The 16734-nt window shown below is 31.4% G+C and overlaps 1 protein-coding gene across 2 annotated transcripts in view; it reads right to left on the reverse strand.

The window, feature by feature from the left end:
- The window catches only part of Ack (activated Cdc42 kinase), a 139144-nt gene that overhangs the window by 9237 nt on the left and 113173 nt on the right, over window positions 1-16734 (reverse strand). Inside the window, exons 9-12 of one of the 2 annotated variants that reach the window (XM_075381074.1) lie at window positions 15671-15891; window positions 12944-13287; window positions 10521-10907; window positions 120-1411 (exon numbers count right to left, since the gene is read on the reverse strand). In XM_075381074.1, coding sequence (XP_075237189.1) covers window positions 120-1411; window positions 10521-10907; window positions 12944-13287; window positions 15671-15891 — 2244 coding nt within the window. The remainder of the gene's footprint in view (window positions 1-119; window positions 1412-10520; window positions 10908-12943; window positions 13288-15670; window positions 15892-16734) is intronic. The other variant, XM_075381075.1, reaches the window with a different exon arrangement.

Raw genomic sequence — 16734 nt, forward strand, 5'->3', positions numbered from 1 at the left:
TACGATTTCAAAGTAACTTGCAGTAAGCGTACACTGTAGATTCAACAATTAAAATTAATATGTATTTTTTATAAATAAAAATAAAAAGCATATATATATTTATATAGAACAAGACTTACCAAACCACTAGTTTGTTTCTTCGATCCAACAGAACTACCAGTGACTGTATTATATAAACTTGACGATAAAGATGTTGATGATACAGAAGGCGTAGATATTACACCGTATTGATAGCGAGACCAGGATGGTTCAACAGGATCATACTGATGGACATAACCGTTTTGTGTCGTTAATTTTGTACCACTATTATTACTATCACATACATTCGTCGGCATTACTGATGCTGACGATGACAAATTAGCACTTCCATTACCGATCCACATCTTACTAAACGCTTGTATGTCAGTCTGATTTAAATCACTATTCGTTGCCATCATCGCATTCGAATAAACATTTGTTGTTGCATTATCAATATTATTACTATACCTAGTATTACCGGAACAATTTAAACTACTAGAAGACGAGGACGGTAAACATAAACTATATGATCTAGCTGTTTTAGAATGATTAAGACCATTACTAGAACAAGACGACTTGGACGTATTTATACAATTACTACTAATATCACAATTTGAATACTGCTCAGACGTAAAATTACTCATAACATAATTATCGCTACGTAAATTAACACTTTTCGTTGGATTTATTGGTGGTGGCGACGACCACGAATTATGTATTTTTGATTGCCACGATGTTGGTAATTGTGCGTACACAGAAGATGACGATGATGAACCCGAGGCTGCTGAAACAGTGGCAATATTTAATGGTTTATATTGACGATGATTTTGCGATAATGATGAACTGGGGGGTGGACGTAACGGTGGTATATAATTATCATTTAAAACTGATTTTTTATTAAAAGAAATTGTTTTATTAACATCACTTGTATTAGCATTTGCCTCTTTTACACCTAAATTTTTTTCTAATACTGCAATCAATTTTGGATCTAATTTTTTAACCGGTGATGATTCAATAAATTCGTTGGCTGTCATTATTGATGTCGTAGGAGCTGTCGGCGATAAACTATCTGAACCATTAAAATTTTTTGTATTATCAACCGATACTGGTTTTATTGCTTGTTCTAATGCTACATGTGAGTAATATCTATTCGCTGGGGGTATATCGAACGCTCTAGATGTATCAAATGGATCTGGTGAGTCTGCTCGTTGGCGTGTATATGTCGAAGATGATGAATTTATTGGGTAATGTGATATCGTTTCGTTTGTCTCATCAGGATAGTTAGCGTAAGTATGTAAAGCTGTGTTTTGCTGATAATTTGTAGTTATCCCTGTAGTTAAATCATCCGAAAAGGATTCACTTCCACCCACCCAATACTGTTCATCAGTACTTTCTGTAATAAACAACAGAAAAATAGAATTAAAACATAAAATAAAATCCCTCTTTCTTAAATACCATGATTAACTATCCTTATTATAAAATAAAAATTAATTCTTTATAATTTATATGCAATTACGAAGTTCTCGGCAAGCAACTCATGAAAATCAGTAACACTAATATTATATTCAATGTGTTATCTAATAATTCCTCGAAACAGTGTTAAATTTAAAAAAGTAAAGTGGTACAAAATATTACCTCGATGTGTTTTCTCTACCATCACTAAATAACAAGTGGAGCACTTACAATTGATTCAGAAAGTAATGTTTGCTTACATATATGATATTTCATGACTGAATTCAAGGAATTAAGACGATATTGCAATTTTCACAAGAGAAAATGGGTGAGCCTAAAATCAAAATTCAAAAACTAAGCGAATGTGCAAGCGAAACTGGTCTTCAAATTTCTTGTGAAATAACTAACTGGTTTTTCAATGACAAAGAGAACAGAACTCAAGTCCTTAAAATTTCCAACAGCAAATAAATAAGTAGGGTTCAAAGATTTAAATATTTGGGAGAAATCACAACAAAATATAATTGAAAAAAATGGGATGAAGAATTGAGTGGAAAAAATAGCATCTGTCTATCATCTCATGAAAAACATTTACAATAAAAAATCCTTGTCATATAACTCTAAATAGAGGCACTATAAAACTGTGGTCCTACCACCAGAGTTCACCACTAGACCAACCCAGTGAGTTCGATAATATGTACGTTTTCTTTTTCCTGTTTAGCCTCCGGTAACTACCGTTTAGATAATACTTCAGAGGATGAATGAGGATAATATGTATGAGTGTGAATGAAATGTAGTCTTGTACATTCTCAGTTCGACCATACCTGAGATGTGTGGTTAATTGAAACCCAACCACCAAAGAACACCGGTATCCACGATCTAGTATTCAAATCCGTGTAAAAATAGCTGGCTTTACTAGGACTTGAACGCTGGCACTCTTGACTTCCAAATCAGCTGATTTGGGAAGATGCGTTCACCACTAGACCAACCCAGTGGGTTTGATAATATGTACCTGGATTTATTCAACTTACGTACGGAGTAGAATGTTTGCAGTACAACTACAAAAACAAAAGTAAAAGTAGAAACCAGAATATTAAGAAAAATTTATGAACCAAAATATGAAGATGGGAATTTACAAACTGAAAAGTGAAAAAGAAATTTACAAACATACAGAAAAAATAAGGGACTTAATCCAGAAAAGAAGATTACAGTTTTTATAGACATTTATGCAGAATGAACAACCTAAGATAAAAAAAACAACAAATATTTCATTTCTACATAAACAGAGTCATGAAGGTTTAAAAAAATAGAAACAGATTTAAAAACATTTCTAAGAATCTGTATAAATTAGAAAAGTGATTCAAGAATCTAAGTTTCCAAAGAAAAAGAAGGGTATAAACTTGAATAGATGGACAGAAGAAAGGCCACAACTGAACAAAAGAACTTTTGAGAAAAGAAAAAGAAGTCAAAACTAAGTGAACGTGATCCATAATTGTCAGAATTAAAAGAAAAAAAAGCTTCCGAGTAATTAAACTATAAAAACAAAAAATGCAGTAAAAATTGTGAAAAAAATCTTTTTATTAAAAACGTATGAAAATCTGTGAAGTACTTTTGCATTTGGTAGTTCATACAATTTGAATATATATATACATATTCAGTTATGTGAAGAAGAACATCTATAAAACCAAAAAAATCAGCGACTCCATCTATATAGCCACAATACGATGTATAACCTTATATACTTACTCAAACTTGCTGTGTTGTAAAGGCACATTTTACTGCTTGTATGGTTACTGTTTTTCTTTAATAATTATTTATTTAATCTCAAAGCAATGCCCAATTATGATAAATAAATGTGTTAGCATATGAAATATCCCAAGCCTAACCGGGAATCAAATATAGAACTTTATGTATGAATAACGGAGCTGGGAACACTCTGCCACAAAGGTTTTTATATTACTGTTATATAAAATCGCAATAATTAAAGTAATCATTATATTTTATTAAATTTTGGGCGTAAAATAGCAACTGACCGACTTTTTGTTTCAGAACTGAATATGAGGTCTCCAAAAAAAAAAAAAAACTTTTTAAACTGTACACCAACAGAGCATTTTAGTTACTTGTGACAGATACCACTGTGTTAAGCAGTTTGTAATAAATCACATTTTGCTTATAGTTTCTTTGTTATAAAGTTCCATGCTGTTCTCATTTAGGCTGGGCATATCCGATTAGGCAGTAATTGGTAAATATCAACAAAAAGAAAAAAATTGATGTCGAAGTCATATTAACAGTCTCTTTTTTTCCAATTAAATTATCACTAATTGTAAATTTTTACTTAAAGAATAATCTATGTACTACCTTTAAGTTTAAAAAAAAAAAACTACAAGAAAATGCTAGCAAGAAACCGAAATATCAAAATACAAGTTTTGACTAGTTACTTCAACTGTGCAAATTGAATTCAAAAATTTTAATCCTTGAGATATTAACAAAATACAGGATGACTACTCTTCTACAACCTAAACTAACCAAGCCTCCTGTTCTTCTAACATGATCTCCACAATGTTTTTTATTTCTTTTAAAGAAGGTCAAAGATTTAAAGGTGTTGAATCAATAAAGATTTGATAAAACAACTGGACGATAAAAAGAAATTTATCAATTACAGTTAAGGAATTCCAAATGAAGCATTTTATGAGTACCTGAAGATATAACACTATATCAAGAATAAGGATTAAGTATATCAATACTGCTCTTTTTCTGTTTAGCCTCTGGAAATCACCGTAAGGTATTACTTCAGAGGATGAATGAGGGTGATGTGTATGAATGTAAATGAAATGTAATTTTGTACAGTCTTAGGTCGACCACTCCTGAGATGTGTGGTTAATGGAAACCCAATCAGCAAAGAACAGCAGTATCCATGATCTGGTATTCAAATCCATATAAAAGTAACTGCCTTTAATAAGATTTGAACCTTAGAACTCTCAACTTCAAAATCAGCTGATATGAGATGACAAGTTCATCCATTATACCAACACGGTGAGTTAAGTATATCAATACTGGAGGAAAATATCTGGAGTATGATAAATACCAATAGTTGTTTATTATATTAATATTTAAAGTAACTATGAACATTAATAAAATAAGTTTGGTTACTTATTCAATCTGTACAAGACTACACTTCATATACATTCACACATATCATTCTCTGAAATAATACCTTACGGTGGTTCCAGAGGCTAAACAGAAAGAGAGAGGGTTACTTTTTTTAAGAGGCTTTGTATTTAATTTTTAATTAAAAAACCTAAGAGTAATGTAAAATTTTCTTTTAACTATAATAATCCATAAATAAAGTTTTGTTAAATGTTTTATTATTTAATTGAATATGTTTTTCCTCGTAGAATTTAGATATTCTTTTTCATTCCGTATAATTTAATTGTCATATGGTAGTAAATGTAATCAAACATTTATATAATGTAACGTCTTCTCAGTTCTATTAAAACCATTTATCTTTTCAAATTATCACACTTTTGTTCTCGTGTTTCTGTTGCTTATTTATTTACTCTGTTATTCAAAGTTAATATAATGTATTTTTTTTTTTAAGTTTATTGGAATTTGAGTGTACTGTATTCCTAGATTTGTCTGTACAACTTGAGTTATATCATTATTTTGAAACCCATGTCAGATACCGATCAGTTGATAATAGTTCAAGATTACTGATATCCTCTTCAACAAAACAAATACCACAAAAAACAGCCTTAAGTTGTGTGGAAAAACACATCGTTTTAAATGCTTACAAAAGCGAATTACAGCGTAATCCAACAGGACTGATTTTGGATGTTGTTAATAAACTGCTAATATAACTGTAAGTTGAGCTGCTTCAGTGTACAATGAGATTCGTGAATATGAATTTACTAATGAATACAGTTTTCTAAAAACACAAAACCCTGCAGGTGAACTGAAGAAAAAGTTTACAATTTCCATAAAAACACGATTCATAAAAAAGTACACAAATTTTATTTATTGAGAAACGGTTTAGTAATGTATTACCTCCTTTGGAAGATAATTTGGCTTTTGTCTTAGACAACACCCTTTATCATTTATGTAAAAAGGAAAATATTTCAGCCAGCAATATCTTGGAAAAAGAATGATATCAAAATATGGCTTAGTTCAAAAGGAATGATTTTTGAAGAGAGTGAATTAGGGTCCAATTATTGAATTGATTTCATATATTAAAAGTAATCATATTATGTATAAGTTAACCATGCAGCCGTGAGATGTACTGGCATCTTGACGATGATAGTAGCGAAAGTAAAAGTCATGCGGGAATCTGCAATGGAGCCGAGTGGGAGTAGGAGGTCTGTCTGCCTCTCCCTGATAGACCAGACTGAAATGTAACTAAATCAGAGGTATGAATTGAAAGTTGAGTTCATTAAGTGAACTAGGTCTAAATTTTGTTGTTGCAAATAAGATTTTTTGGTGGTATGTTATTATTCTATTGACTCGATTATTATGAGACATTTACGAAATTGGCTCTGTAAAATGTAGAACTAAGCGCAGGGTTCATCCTTTCACGAACTTGGTTAGCTAGTTCAAAGGGAAACAATATAGGACATTCATTCAAGATGTCCAGATGAGACCTACAGCAAAGGCAAAAGCAAAGTTTAAAAATCACTGATGCAAATGTCTACCAAGGCATTTACATCGGTGGAATCCCAACAAGGCCTGATTTATTACTATGAGATGTAAAAAGTTAGAGGGTGAAAGACGACTTCCGTTAAAGCCCATCAGGGCTAGGAACGGAAGGGGTATGGAAACTGGAAGCATCACAAGGTCTAGATCACAATAGGTCAAGATCTAGAGGCAAAACTGTGCTTCGATTTCCTCCCAATCATTGTGTACTCTCAACCCAACTGAGTTAATTTGGTGACAAATATCAAAAGTTACATAGCATCAGAAAATACTGCTTTTAAAATATCTGATGTTAACAATTTATGCTTAAAAGTCATAGATAAAACAGGCCAGCAGGAATGGAAAAACTATATAAAACATGTAATGGATAATACTGAACCAAATTATTGGGAATTGGATAATATAATAGAAAACAAAAATTGAGCCTTCCATTTTATCTATTAATAATAACAGTATTACGGATTTCTCACAATCACATGACGTAAACTGAATCGAATTTATATTTATTATCATAGAAGTTTCCTCCTCTATGAATCATGAGACCTTGCCGTTGGTGAGGGGGCTTGAGTGCTCAGGGATACAGAGTAGCTGGACCGAAGGTGCAACCATATCGGAGAGGTATCTGTTGAGAGCCAGACTAAGGAATGATTCCTGAAAGAGGGCAGCAGCTCTTTCAGTAGTGGTTAGGGGCGTGAGTCACAATGACTTAAACGGCCGTATCAACATCACTCAGTCCTCTCAGTACTGCGCAGCTGAAAGCAATGGAAAACTACAGCTGCTTTTTTTCCAAGAAAATGTGGCTCTCTGCATTTTCACATAGCAATAATGGAGGCGCCTTCCTTGGTAAAATATTCCGGAGGTAAAATAGTCCCCCGTTCGGATCTCCGGGTGGGGACTACTAAGGAAGGGGTCACCAGAAAATTAAAAAATAACATTCTACGAGTCAGAGCGTGGAATGTTAGAAGCTTAAAAAAGGTTGGTAGGCTAGAAAATTTAAAAAGGGAAACGGGTAGGACAAATGTGGATATAGTAGGAATTAGTGAGGTTCGGTGGGAAGAGGAAGGCGACTTTTGGTCAGGTGATTTTAGAGTAATTAACTCAGCGTCAAATAATGGGCAGGCAGGAGTAGGTTTCGCGATGAACAAGAAGATAGGGAGGAGAGTGGAGTATTTCAAAACGCATAGCGATAGAATCATTGTAATAAGGATAAAATCAAAACCTAAACCGACAACGATTGTTAACGTCTATATGCCTACAAGCGCCCATGATGATGATGAGGTAGAGTGTGTATACGAAGCGTTTGATGAAGCAATTAAACACGTAAAAGGAGATGAAAATTTAATAATAGTTGGAGATTGGAATGCAAGCATTGGAAAAGGCAAGGAAGGGTGAATACGGGCGAGGGGACCGACTTATAGAGTTTTGCACGAAGTATAATTTAGTAATTGCCAACACCCAATTTAAAAATCATAATAGAAGAATATACACTTGGAAAAAGCCAGGTGATACTGCAAGGTATCAGATAGATTATATCATGGTTAAGCAAAGATTTAGAAATCAACTCGTTGACTGCAAAACTTACCCTGGAGCAGACATTGATAGCGACCATAATTTGGTGATAATGAAATGTAGATTGGGGTTTAAAAACCTGAAGAAAAGTTGTCAGATGAATCGGTGGAATTTAGAGAAGCTTGAGGAAGAGGAGGTAAAGAAGATTTTTGAGGAGGACATCGCAAGAGGTCTGAGTAAAAAAGATAAGGTAGAAAATGTAGAAGAAGAATGGGAGAATGTTAAAAAGGAAATTCTTAAATCAGCAGAAGCAAACTTAGGCGGAATAAAGAGAACCGGTAGAAAACCTTGCGTTTCAGACGATATATTGCAGCTGATGGATGAACGTAGAAAATATAAGAATGCTAATGATGAAGAAAGTAAAAAGAAATATCGGCAATTAAGAAATGCTATAAACAGGAAGTGCAAACTGGCGAAAGAAGAGTGGATTAAAGAAAAGTTCAGAAGTGGAAAGAGAAAAGAACATTGGTAAAATAGACGGAGCATACAGGAAACTTAAGGAAAATTTTGGGGTACATAAATTAAAATCTAATAATGTGTTAAACAAAGATGGTACACCAATATGTAATACGAAAGGTAAAGTCGATAGATGGGTGGAATATATTGAAGAGTTATACGGAGGAAATGAATTAGAAAATGGTGTTATAGAGGAAGTTGAGGAGGATGAAATGGGAGAAACAATACTGAGATGTGAATTTAAGAGAGCATTAAAAGATTTAAATGGCAGAAAGGCTCCTGGAATAGACGGAATACCTGTAGAATTACTGCGCAGTGCAGGTGAGGAGGCGATTGATAGATTATACAAACTGGTGTGTAATATTTATGAAAAAGGGGAATTTCCGTCAGACTTCAAAAAAAGTGTTATAGTTATGATACCAAAGAAAGCAGGGGCAGATAAATGTGAAGAATATAGAACAATTAGTTTAACCAGTAATGCATCAAAAATCTTAACTAGAATTTTATACAGAAGAATTGAGAGGAGAGTGGAAGAAGTGTTAGGAGAAGACCAATTTGGTTTCAGGAAAAGTATAGGGACAAGGGAAGCAATTTTAGGCCTCAGATTAATAGTAGAAGGAAGATTAAAGAAAAACAAACCAACATACTTTGCGTTTATAGACCTAGAAAAGGCTTTCGATAACGTAGACTGGAATAAAATGTTCAGCATTTTAAAAAAATTAGGGTTCAAATACAGAGATAGAAGAACAATTGCTAACATGTACAGGAGCCAAACAGCAACAATAACAATTGAAGAACATAAGAAAGAAGCCCTAATAAGAAAGGGAGTCCGACAAGGATGTTCCCTATCTCCGTTACTCTTTAATCTTTACATGGAACTAGCAGTTAATGATGTTAAAGAACAATTTAGATTCGGAGTAACAGTACAAGGTGAAAAGATAAAGATGCTACGATTTGCTGATGATATAGTAATTCTAGCCGAGAGTAAAAAGGATTTAGAAGAAACAATGAACGGCATAGATGAAGTCCTACGCAAGAACTATCGCATGAAAATAAACAAGAACAAAACAAAAGCAATGAAATGTAGTAGAAATAACAAAGATAGACCACTGAATGTGAAAAGATTATGGAGGTAGAAGAATTTTGTTATTTGAGAAGTAAAATTACTAAAGATGGACGAAGCAGGAGCGATATAAAATGCCGAATAGCACAAGCTAAACGAGCCTTCAGTAAGAAATATAATTTGTTTACATCAAAAATTAATTTAAATGTCAGGAAAAGATTTTTGAAAGTGTATGTTTGGAGTGTCGCTTTATATGGAAGTCAAAAAACTTGGACAATCGGAGTATCTGAGAAGAAAAGATTAGAAGCTTTTGAAATGTGGTGCTATAGGAGAATGTTAAAAATCAGAATGGTGGATAAAGTGACAAATGAAGAAGTATTGCGGCAAATAGATGAAGAAACAAGTATTTGTAAAAATATAGTTAAAAGAAGAGACAGACTTAGAGGCCACATACTAAGGCATCCTGGAATAGTCGCTTTAATATTGGAAGGACAGGTAGAAGGGAAAAATTGTGTAGGCAGGCCACGTTTAGAGTATGTAAAACAAATTGTTAGGGATGTAGGATGTAGAGGGTATACTGAAATGAAACGACTAGCACTAGATAGGGAATCTTGGAGAGCTGCATCAAACCAGTCTAATGACTGAAGACAAAAAAAAAAATAGAAGTTTAAGACATTAGAGAACTTTTACTCTGTTTGTGGGCAATTGACAATTTCATAACTCTTAAAAGACTCGAATAAAATGTCTTCTTTAATTTCAAATATATAATTTTTGTAAAATATAATAGTACTTGGTTACTGAATATTAACGACAGGTAGTTTCTTTTAAGTACATCAGGATTTACAAGAGTTGCTTGTGAATCAGCCACTTGAATTCTATAATCTAACTGAATAAGAATTACAAATACTCGTTTAAAAATATTTTGCAAATATTATAAATTTGTCAATTAATATTTATTATTATTAAATAAATTATTTAATAATCCTTTTTAATTTTCTTTATTTTTATATTACTTTCTCAGTATCTACCGAGTATGATGATTGTTTTACAATCAAATTTTTTCAAGTAGATCTTTTATGAATAGTGTTTTTATCAATTTTTTTCTTATTTTTCGATAAATTAGAACCTACACATGAATATTTTAATGAAAAAGATGAAATAAATGCAGTGGAAGATTAAAAAATATTGATGTTGAAAATTAAACTTAAAACAAAGCTGATTAAAAAAATCAGTATTCTGACTATAACATATAACTAATTATTAAAGAGCAATTGCAAACCTTCTTCCAGTGCATCTATAGGTTGATCCAATATAGATGACTGTTCAAGATTCGGTGATTTATTAATACTACTATTTTGTTGTGATAATTGTGGCTGCGGTAAACCTTCAGAAGTAAAATCGATTAGAACAGCATCATTAAGAATTCCTTCACCACCGCCACCTGTATCGACCGCATTACCGTTGTTTCTACTAGAATTATTACTGTTATTATTATGATTATTATTAACAAGATTAGGTACTGGCTTTGTTTTACAATCGGGTGGACGACCAGGTGCTGGACGTATAACACGTTTATCAACTATTTCGTTACATAATTTCGTATAACAAAATTGTTTGCTTGTACTGTGACGCAGTATATTTGATGCAGCAGCTGAAGTCAATGAACCTGAAACAATTAGTATTGCAGTAAATTAGAACATTGGTGTGTGTGTGTATGTATATGTGTATATATATATATATATATTATGTAAAAGTCAACAACCAAACAAACAAAAACAAAAGCAGAAAGTCTCGACTTTTCGTTTAAGATGTATGACTTTATCAAGACAAACCACAAATGACAAAAAATAACACCAAAAACACTAATAAAACCCCACCACCAAATTATGTTATCATTTCCATAGAAATGATAACATAATTTGGGGTTCTGGTTTTTATCAGATTTGGTGGTGGGGGGGTTTATTAGTGTTTGCTGGTGTTTTTTTGTCGTTTGTCTTGATAAAGTCCTACATCTTAGACAAAACGTTGAAGTTTACAGCTTTTGTTTTTGTTATTTTGTTTGTTTGGTTGTTGACCTACGTTAGAAAGTTTTCTATTAATTTGAATAATTTTCTAACTTATTTAGTTTTTTTTTTATATTTGTCTAACCAAGGAATAGGGTTTAGTTATTATTTTATATATATATATATGAAAATATTATAAAACATTAGACACTTTTAGCCATATAGACAACTATGTGTTTACGCTGCTGCAGTTAATATTCTGGTCATAAGTCACCTGTTCTAGATATATAAGAGGAAATCTGTACCGCCCCTTCAACTATATATTATTATTTATTAATATTAATAAAAATAATCCCCCCTTTTCTATATAACAGAACAATGTAAAAATACATTACATGTGCTTTACTTTTAAGACTTAGTTATAAAATATACTAATTACAGTTCATTATGTAAGCAACTGTATTTCCTATTCTTTATGTCTGTACTGGCCCACTGATGTTGATAATGTTAACACCATTTTAATTTATGTTGCTATTATAACAGTGAGTGCATATAAATATACCAAAATTCACTGTAATATTTTTAAGACTGCGCTTTATTTTATTTAAGCTTAACTATTCCTTTAAAATTTCTTTCCCAAAGAAATTTATTTTATTTTCTCCCGTTTAGGTCTTCTATGGACAACCATGCGATCGAGTTTGCATTAGTAGCATAGTGTGGCATCGTATACTTCACAGCTTTAAAGAGCTTGCAAATAAATGACCATGGGCTTCAAACCATCACGGTGATTGATACCCCTAGTTCTAATCATTGAAAACTGTTTCCTTTTTTAAAGTGAAGTAGCATGTTGAGATAAACAGGAAAATGCAAAACAACAAAAACAAAAACATTACAATATTCTCTTCATGAAATAAGTCATTTTTACTGTATGCACTTGTAATATTTGCATCCATTATGTTATATTCTAGCTACACTGTATGGTTGTGTTATTTCTCATACTATTAACATTTAGATGGATTCGTATTACACTTTGATGACAAAAGTACAAATATCCATGATAACTACTAAATGGGAAGATGGCCTGAGCTTGTTTTATAATTTATTCAGTGCTGACACTGTATAAGGGCTACCAACATAAATTTTTAAATTTCCCATTTCCCTGAATACCCCATATAATTATTTGTAAATAATTGTTCAAATTTAATGACATAATCAATTTTTCTTAAAATTAACTTCACTTTATATAGCAAAATTACATGACATATAAGTATATACAATTTAGTCAATTTTATCAATTATTAATTCTAAGAACTGTTATAACAAATAGAGATTTTATTCTAAATGAAATGTCATTATTTATTTTCATAATATAAGATGAAATACATGTATGTATTTATAAAATATACTGTAAGTAACTTTAGAAATAGCATTTTAAGAATAAAAATATAAAATACAGATATTATTATATTAAATCAAATCATATTTTTCTTTTATTACATTTAAAACTGTAAAAGAGCGAAGAAGCATCACACAAAAAAAAAATTATTTCAGGTATAATGGCTAACTTATTTTTTTGTTTACTTCGATAATGATCATGTATAAACACAAATAATATTAAGCATAAACTACATAATTAATTTACAATCTTATTACGAAATAGTTTATTTAATTATTAAAACAAATATTAAAGAATACTTACTCTTTTTTCTATCGTAAGTTAACGAACGGGATTGTGGTGATGATGATGATGATAAAGTATTTGAAGATTTACGATTACGAGGAGGAGTTGACTGCTGCCGAGGTAATGAGCTTGATGATAATGCTAACTGCTGAATAGCAATATTCGGATTTGAATTATCAGTACTCGCTCTTATTACTACATCGGGTGGATCCATAGGATTCTCTAAATATACTTTATCTATTGCAGCAGGACTACCCCATGTAGGTCCATAAGGATCACCATGTCCAGTATGTATAAATGAATTTGTTAATGGCCTACTAATATCACCAGCTGCTTTTCGTCTCATTGGATCAACGTGACATCTATACGGAAAAAAAAGCATTTTAGCGACTCTGTATAAAAAATATAAACAAATATTCATAGTACGAAACATTTTAACTTAAGAAAATAAATTTTACATAAGGATTTCAATAGTAAATGAAAAAAAGAGAAAAGTACAAAGGGCGTCTCAAAATTAAGTAACATAGATATTAAAAAATAACATATACCTCTCAACATAATAATTTTATTATTACATGAAACAGTATACCTTAAAACTCCTTTTTTATGTAATTTTCACCATTATTAAGGCATTTTTCATATCCAGCAATCAATTTCTTCATTCCTTCTTGAAAGAATAACAACTGAAGATTATCACTGTTGTAAAGCATTTTTCACATTGAAATCGTCAGAGCACTGACCAGCAAGGTAACGTTTGAGATGGAGATGGTGACGTTTCAGTCACTCTGTATCAACTCAGACTACAAGATGGGTGGTTCAATTGCTACCAGCCAAATTGTTCAATCAGATTTGAGTTTCACTGGCAACATGCAGACAAGCATTATCGTTAAGCAATAAATTTCCCATTTTCATACAGCACAGTTTTTTTTATGAGTACCACAATAAAGCAAAGCACTTATAATCTTGCTTCTTGGCAAGAAGTCAATCAACAAACCTCTTTCTTATCTGAGAAGAAAGTGCACATAATCTTTCACGTTGAAATGGTGGTTTTGATCATGTTTTTTTTTTTCAGAGTTGTTGTGTGTTGTCATTCTATAGACAGCTGTTTAGATTCTGCAAAGATATGAGACCTGAGTTTCATCACCAGTCACTATTTGGCTCAAAAAATCATTGCCTTCATTTTCAAATCGGGTAAGAAAAGGTTGAGCACAGTTTTCGCTTGATTTTGTGAATCTCCACGTCAATATCTTTGGCACCCAATGACAAGAGCAGTTTTTATGATAGCCTAGGTTGTCTTACTTTTTTATGCAAAACTGTTCATGAAATTTCAGGAAACTCAATATATAATATTATCCTCATCAAACTACCACACCCACTTTCTAACCATTTCATCAATCATGGCTAGCTTTTTCACTATAAACTTTAGTAATCACCTGACATTTCTTACATTTAAAAATTTGATTACTTTCCAATTTAAAGATCAGTGGAATTCTCTACTGGCATGAACAATTTAAACTAAGTTTAATGTAAATAATAAACACTGTAAATAATAAACACTGGCATACTTGTAATGACATCTACCAAAAGCCAATGAATAAGAGAATATGGCGCGCATGTTCAGAGCTGCGACTGTAATGCTGTGGCAGTGGTAGAAGGAAACTGCATTTTCTGGGTGTCTCGTAAACAAAATCCTGGACCTTTTCAATTAAAAGACAGCATTTCTAATTCTAAATAAAATAAATAAACATGTCTATTAAACCACGCAGTTGATAGCATGTCATGTATATAAAAAAAAAATACATGTTGAATTTTGAACCTCCTCTTTTCTTTAAGTCAGTTAAAATTGGATGATCAAATTACGAACTGAACGATTGTAGTTCATGGTCTACTTGTTACTAGTACTTACTGTAATACAAACCAGTAGCTTTTCACATGCATTTTGGTGTGGCAGAATTCTTACTCGCACAATACATTATTTTTTACAACTATACTGACTGGCAATGCATGTCTGTGACTTGTTATATAATTATAATTATTGTTTTAGTTATAGTAATGGATATGTTTATATAGTTATAGTTCCACTATTGACAGTAGAACCAGGGAATAAGTACTTAAAATTTCAAATGGCTTCTAATATTTCAGAATATTGCTATACGCCTATAATATTATTAAAAGAAAATAATTGATAAAATAGAATTAAAATCATAGATAATCAAACGATAAATTTTTCCCTGCAATTTTAATATTTACCACCACACACTGTTACCACAGTTTACTTTCTATCATGTACTAGTAATTAATTCACAAAGACAACACTGCTATTATTTTACATTACTTTTAAGTCACATTAACTACAAAAGGTCATTACAGAGTATGTCAAAGTTTAAATATTTGTTCTGATCCTATCTTGGAAAAGAATTCAAGAGAAATGATTTAAAATCTGTTCTGATGTTGCTGTAGAATAGATTCCAGAACCATCAATGCAGCAGGTGAGCATGTCATGTCATCAAGACAGTCGCTGATATTGTTAATATAGTTCATGCTATTCGAACTTTTGTAAAACTAACAAAATAAAAATTTCTCAACAGTAGAGACAAAATTACAAATTACAGAAAATTATAATAAAAAAAAAAAATGTATATATATATATATATATATATATATATATATGTTTTAGACTGTATATATATATATATATATATATATATATATATATATATACAGTCTAAAACATATATATTTTACCTTGGAAATAAACCGATTTCAAATGTACGTGTATTTTGACCTCGCCACCAATAAAACTCAGGATGACCATCAATAATGACAATATTATCACCAGTTTGTATGTTTAAACGATCTGGTTCGGAAAATGGTTGTGTTGCTTTCATTATCGGAGGTGAGGATTTCAATAAAATTTCTCTAATTGTAGAAAACGTTGGACGATCGGCAGGTGATTTATTCCAACACTGAAAAAAGAATTAATAAATACATCATAATGATATAAATATACCCAGGTTAAGATGGTAGGTCTTTCTAGGATATATAAAGGATGTAATACATAAGGGACTACAGTTTTATCGTGGTTACAAGAGATGCAATTTGCATGCTTCCCTTACAAATGCAATTTTATTGGCATTTATTAGTAACGGCCTCAGAAGTCGATACCACTGAAAACTTAATTTAAATAAACAATAGATAACATTAACAGTACAGCAGTCTTGAGTACTCAATTATGTTTCACTCTGAATAACTGTAAGCCATAACAAAATTGATTACAATGTATTAATTAATTACACTTAATCAATTACAGCAAGTCATGTCACCAAAAAGCTAGACATGAAAGAGAGATATCTATGCCCAAGCACGTTCCTCAGCTCGCAGAATGACCATAATTTCACACACATTATTTTATTTTTCCCTGAACTGAAAGTTAAATGATACTAAACTTTATTATCTTTTATACTCATCCTTTAAATACAGATGGTCTATACAGTTCAAAATGAATAGAATGCTAGTTCCCCATTTAAAAAATAGTTTATTCTCACTGTCTGCATTAGCCTTTCATCAATTCACAATAGTAATTGTAATAAAATAAATCAACTGCTTTAAAAATTTTTAGGATTACATTTTGTCTTTTTTTTGCATTCTGCACTTTAGGAGACATTGATTATTTATATGGCTGACATATACCATAATATATATATATTATTGATATATTTTAACAAAATATATCATGGAAAACAAATTAAATTAAGTATAATTTTGAATAGATTTCTTAAAATTTTTTTAATTCTGACAACTTATTAAGA

Source organism: Lycorma delicatula, chromosome 13 (assembly GCF_047948215.1).
Source record: "Lycorma delicatula isolate Av1 chromosome 13, ASM4794821v1, whole genome shotgun sequence".
Lineage (NCBI taxonomy): Eukaryota > Metazoa > Arthropoda > Insecta > Hemiptera > Fulgoridae > Lycorma > Lycorma delicatula.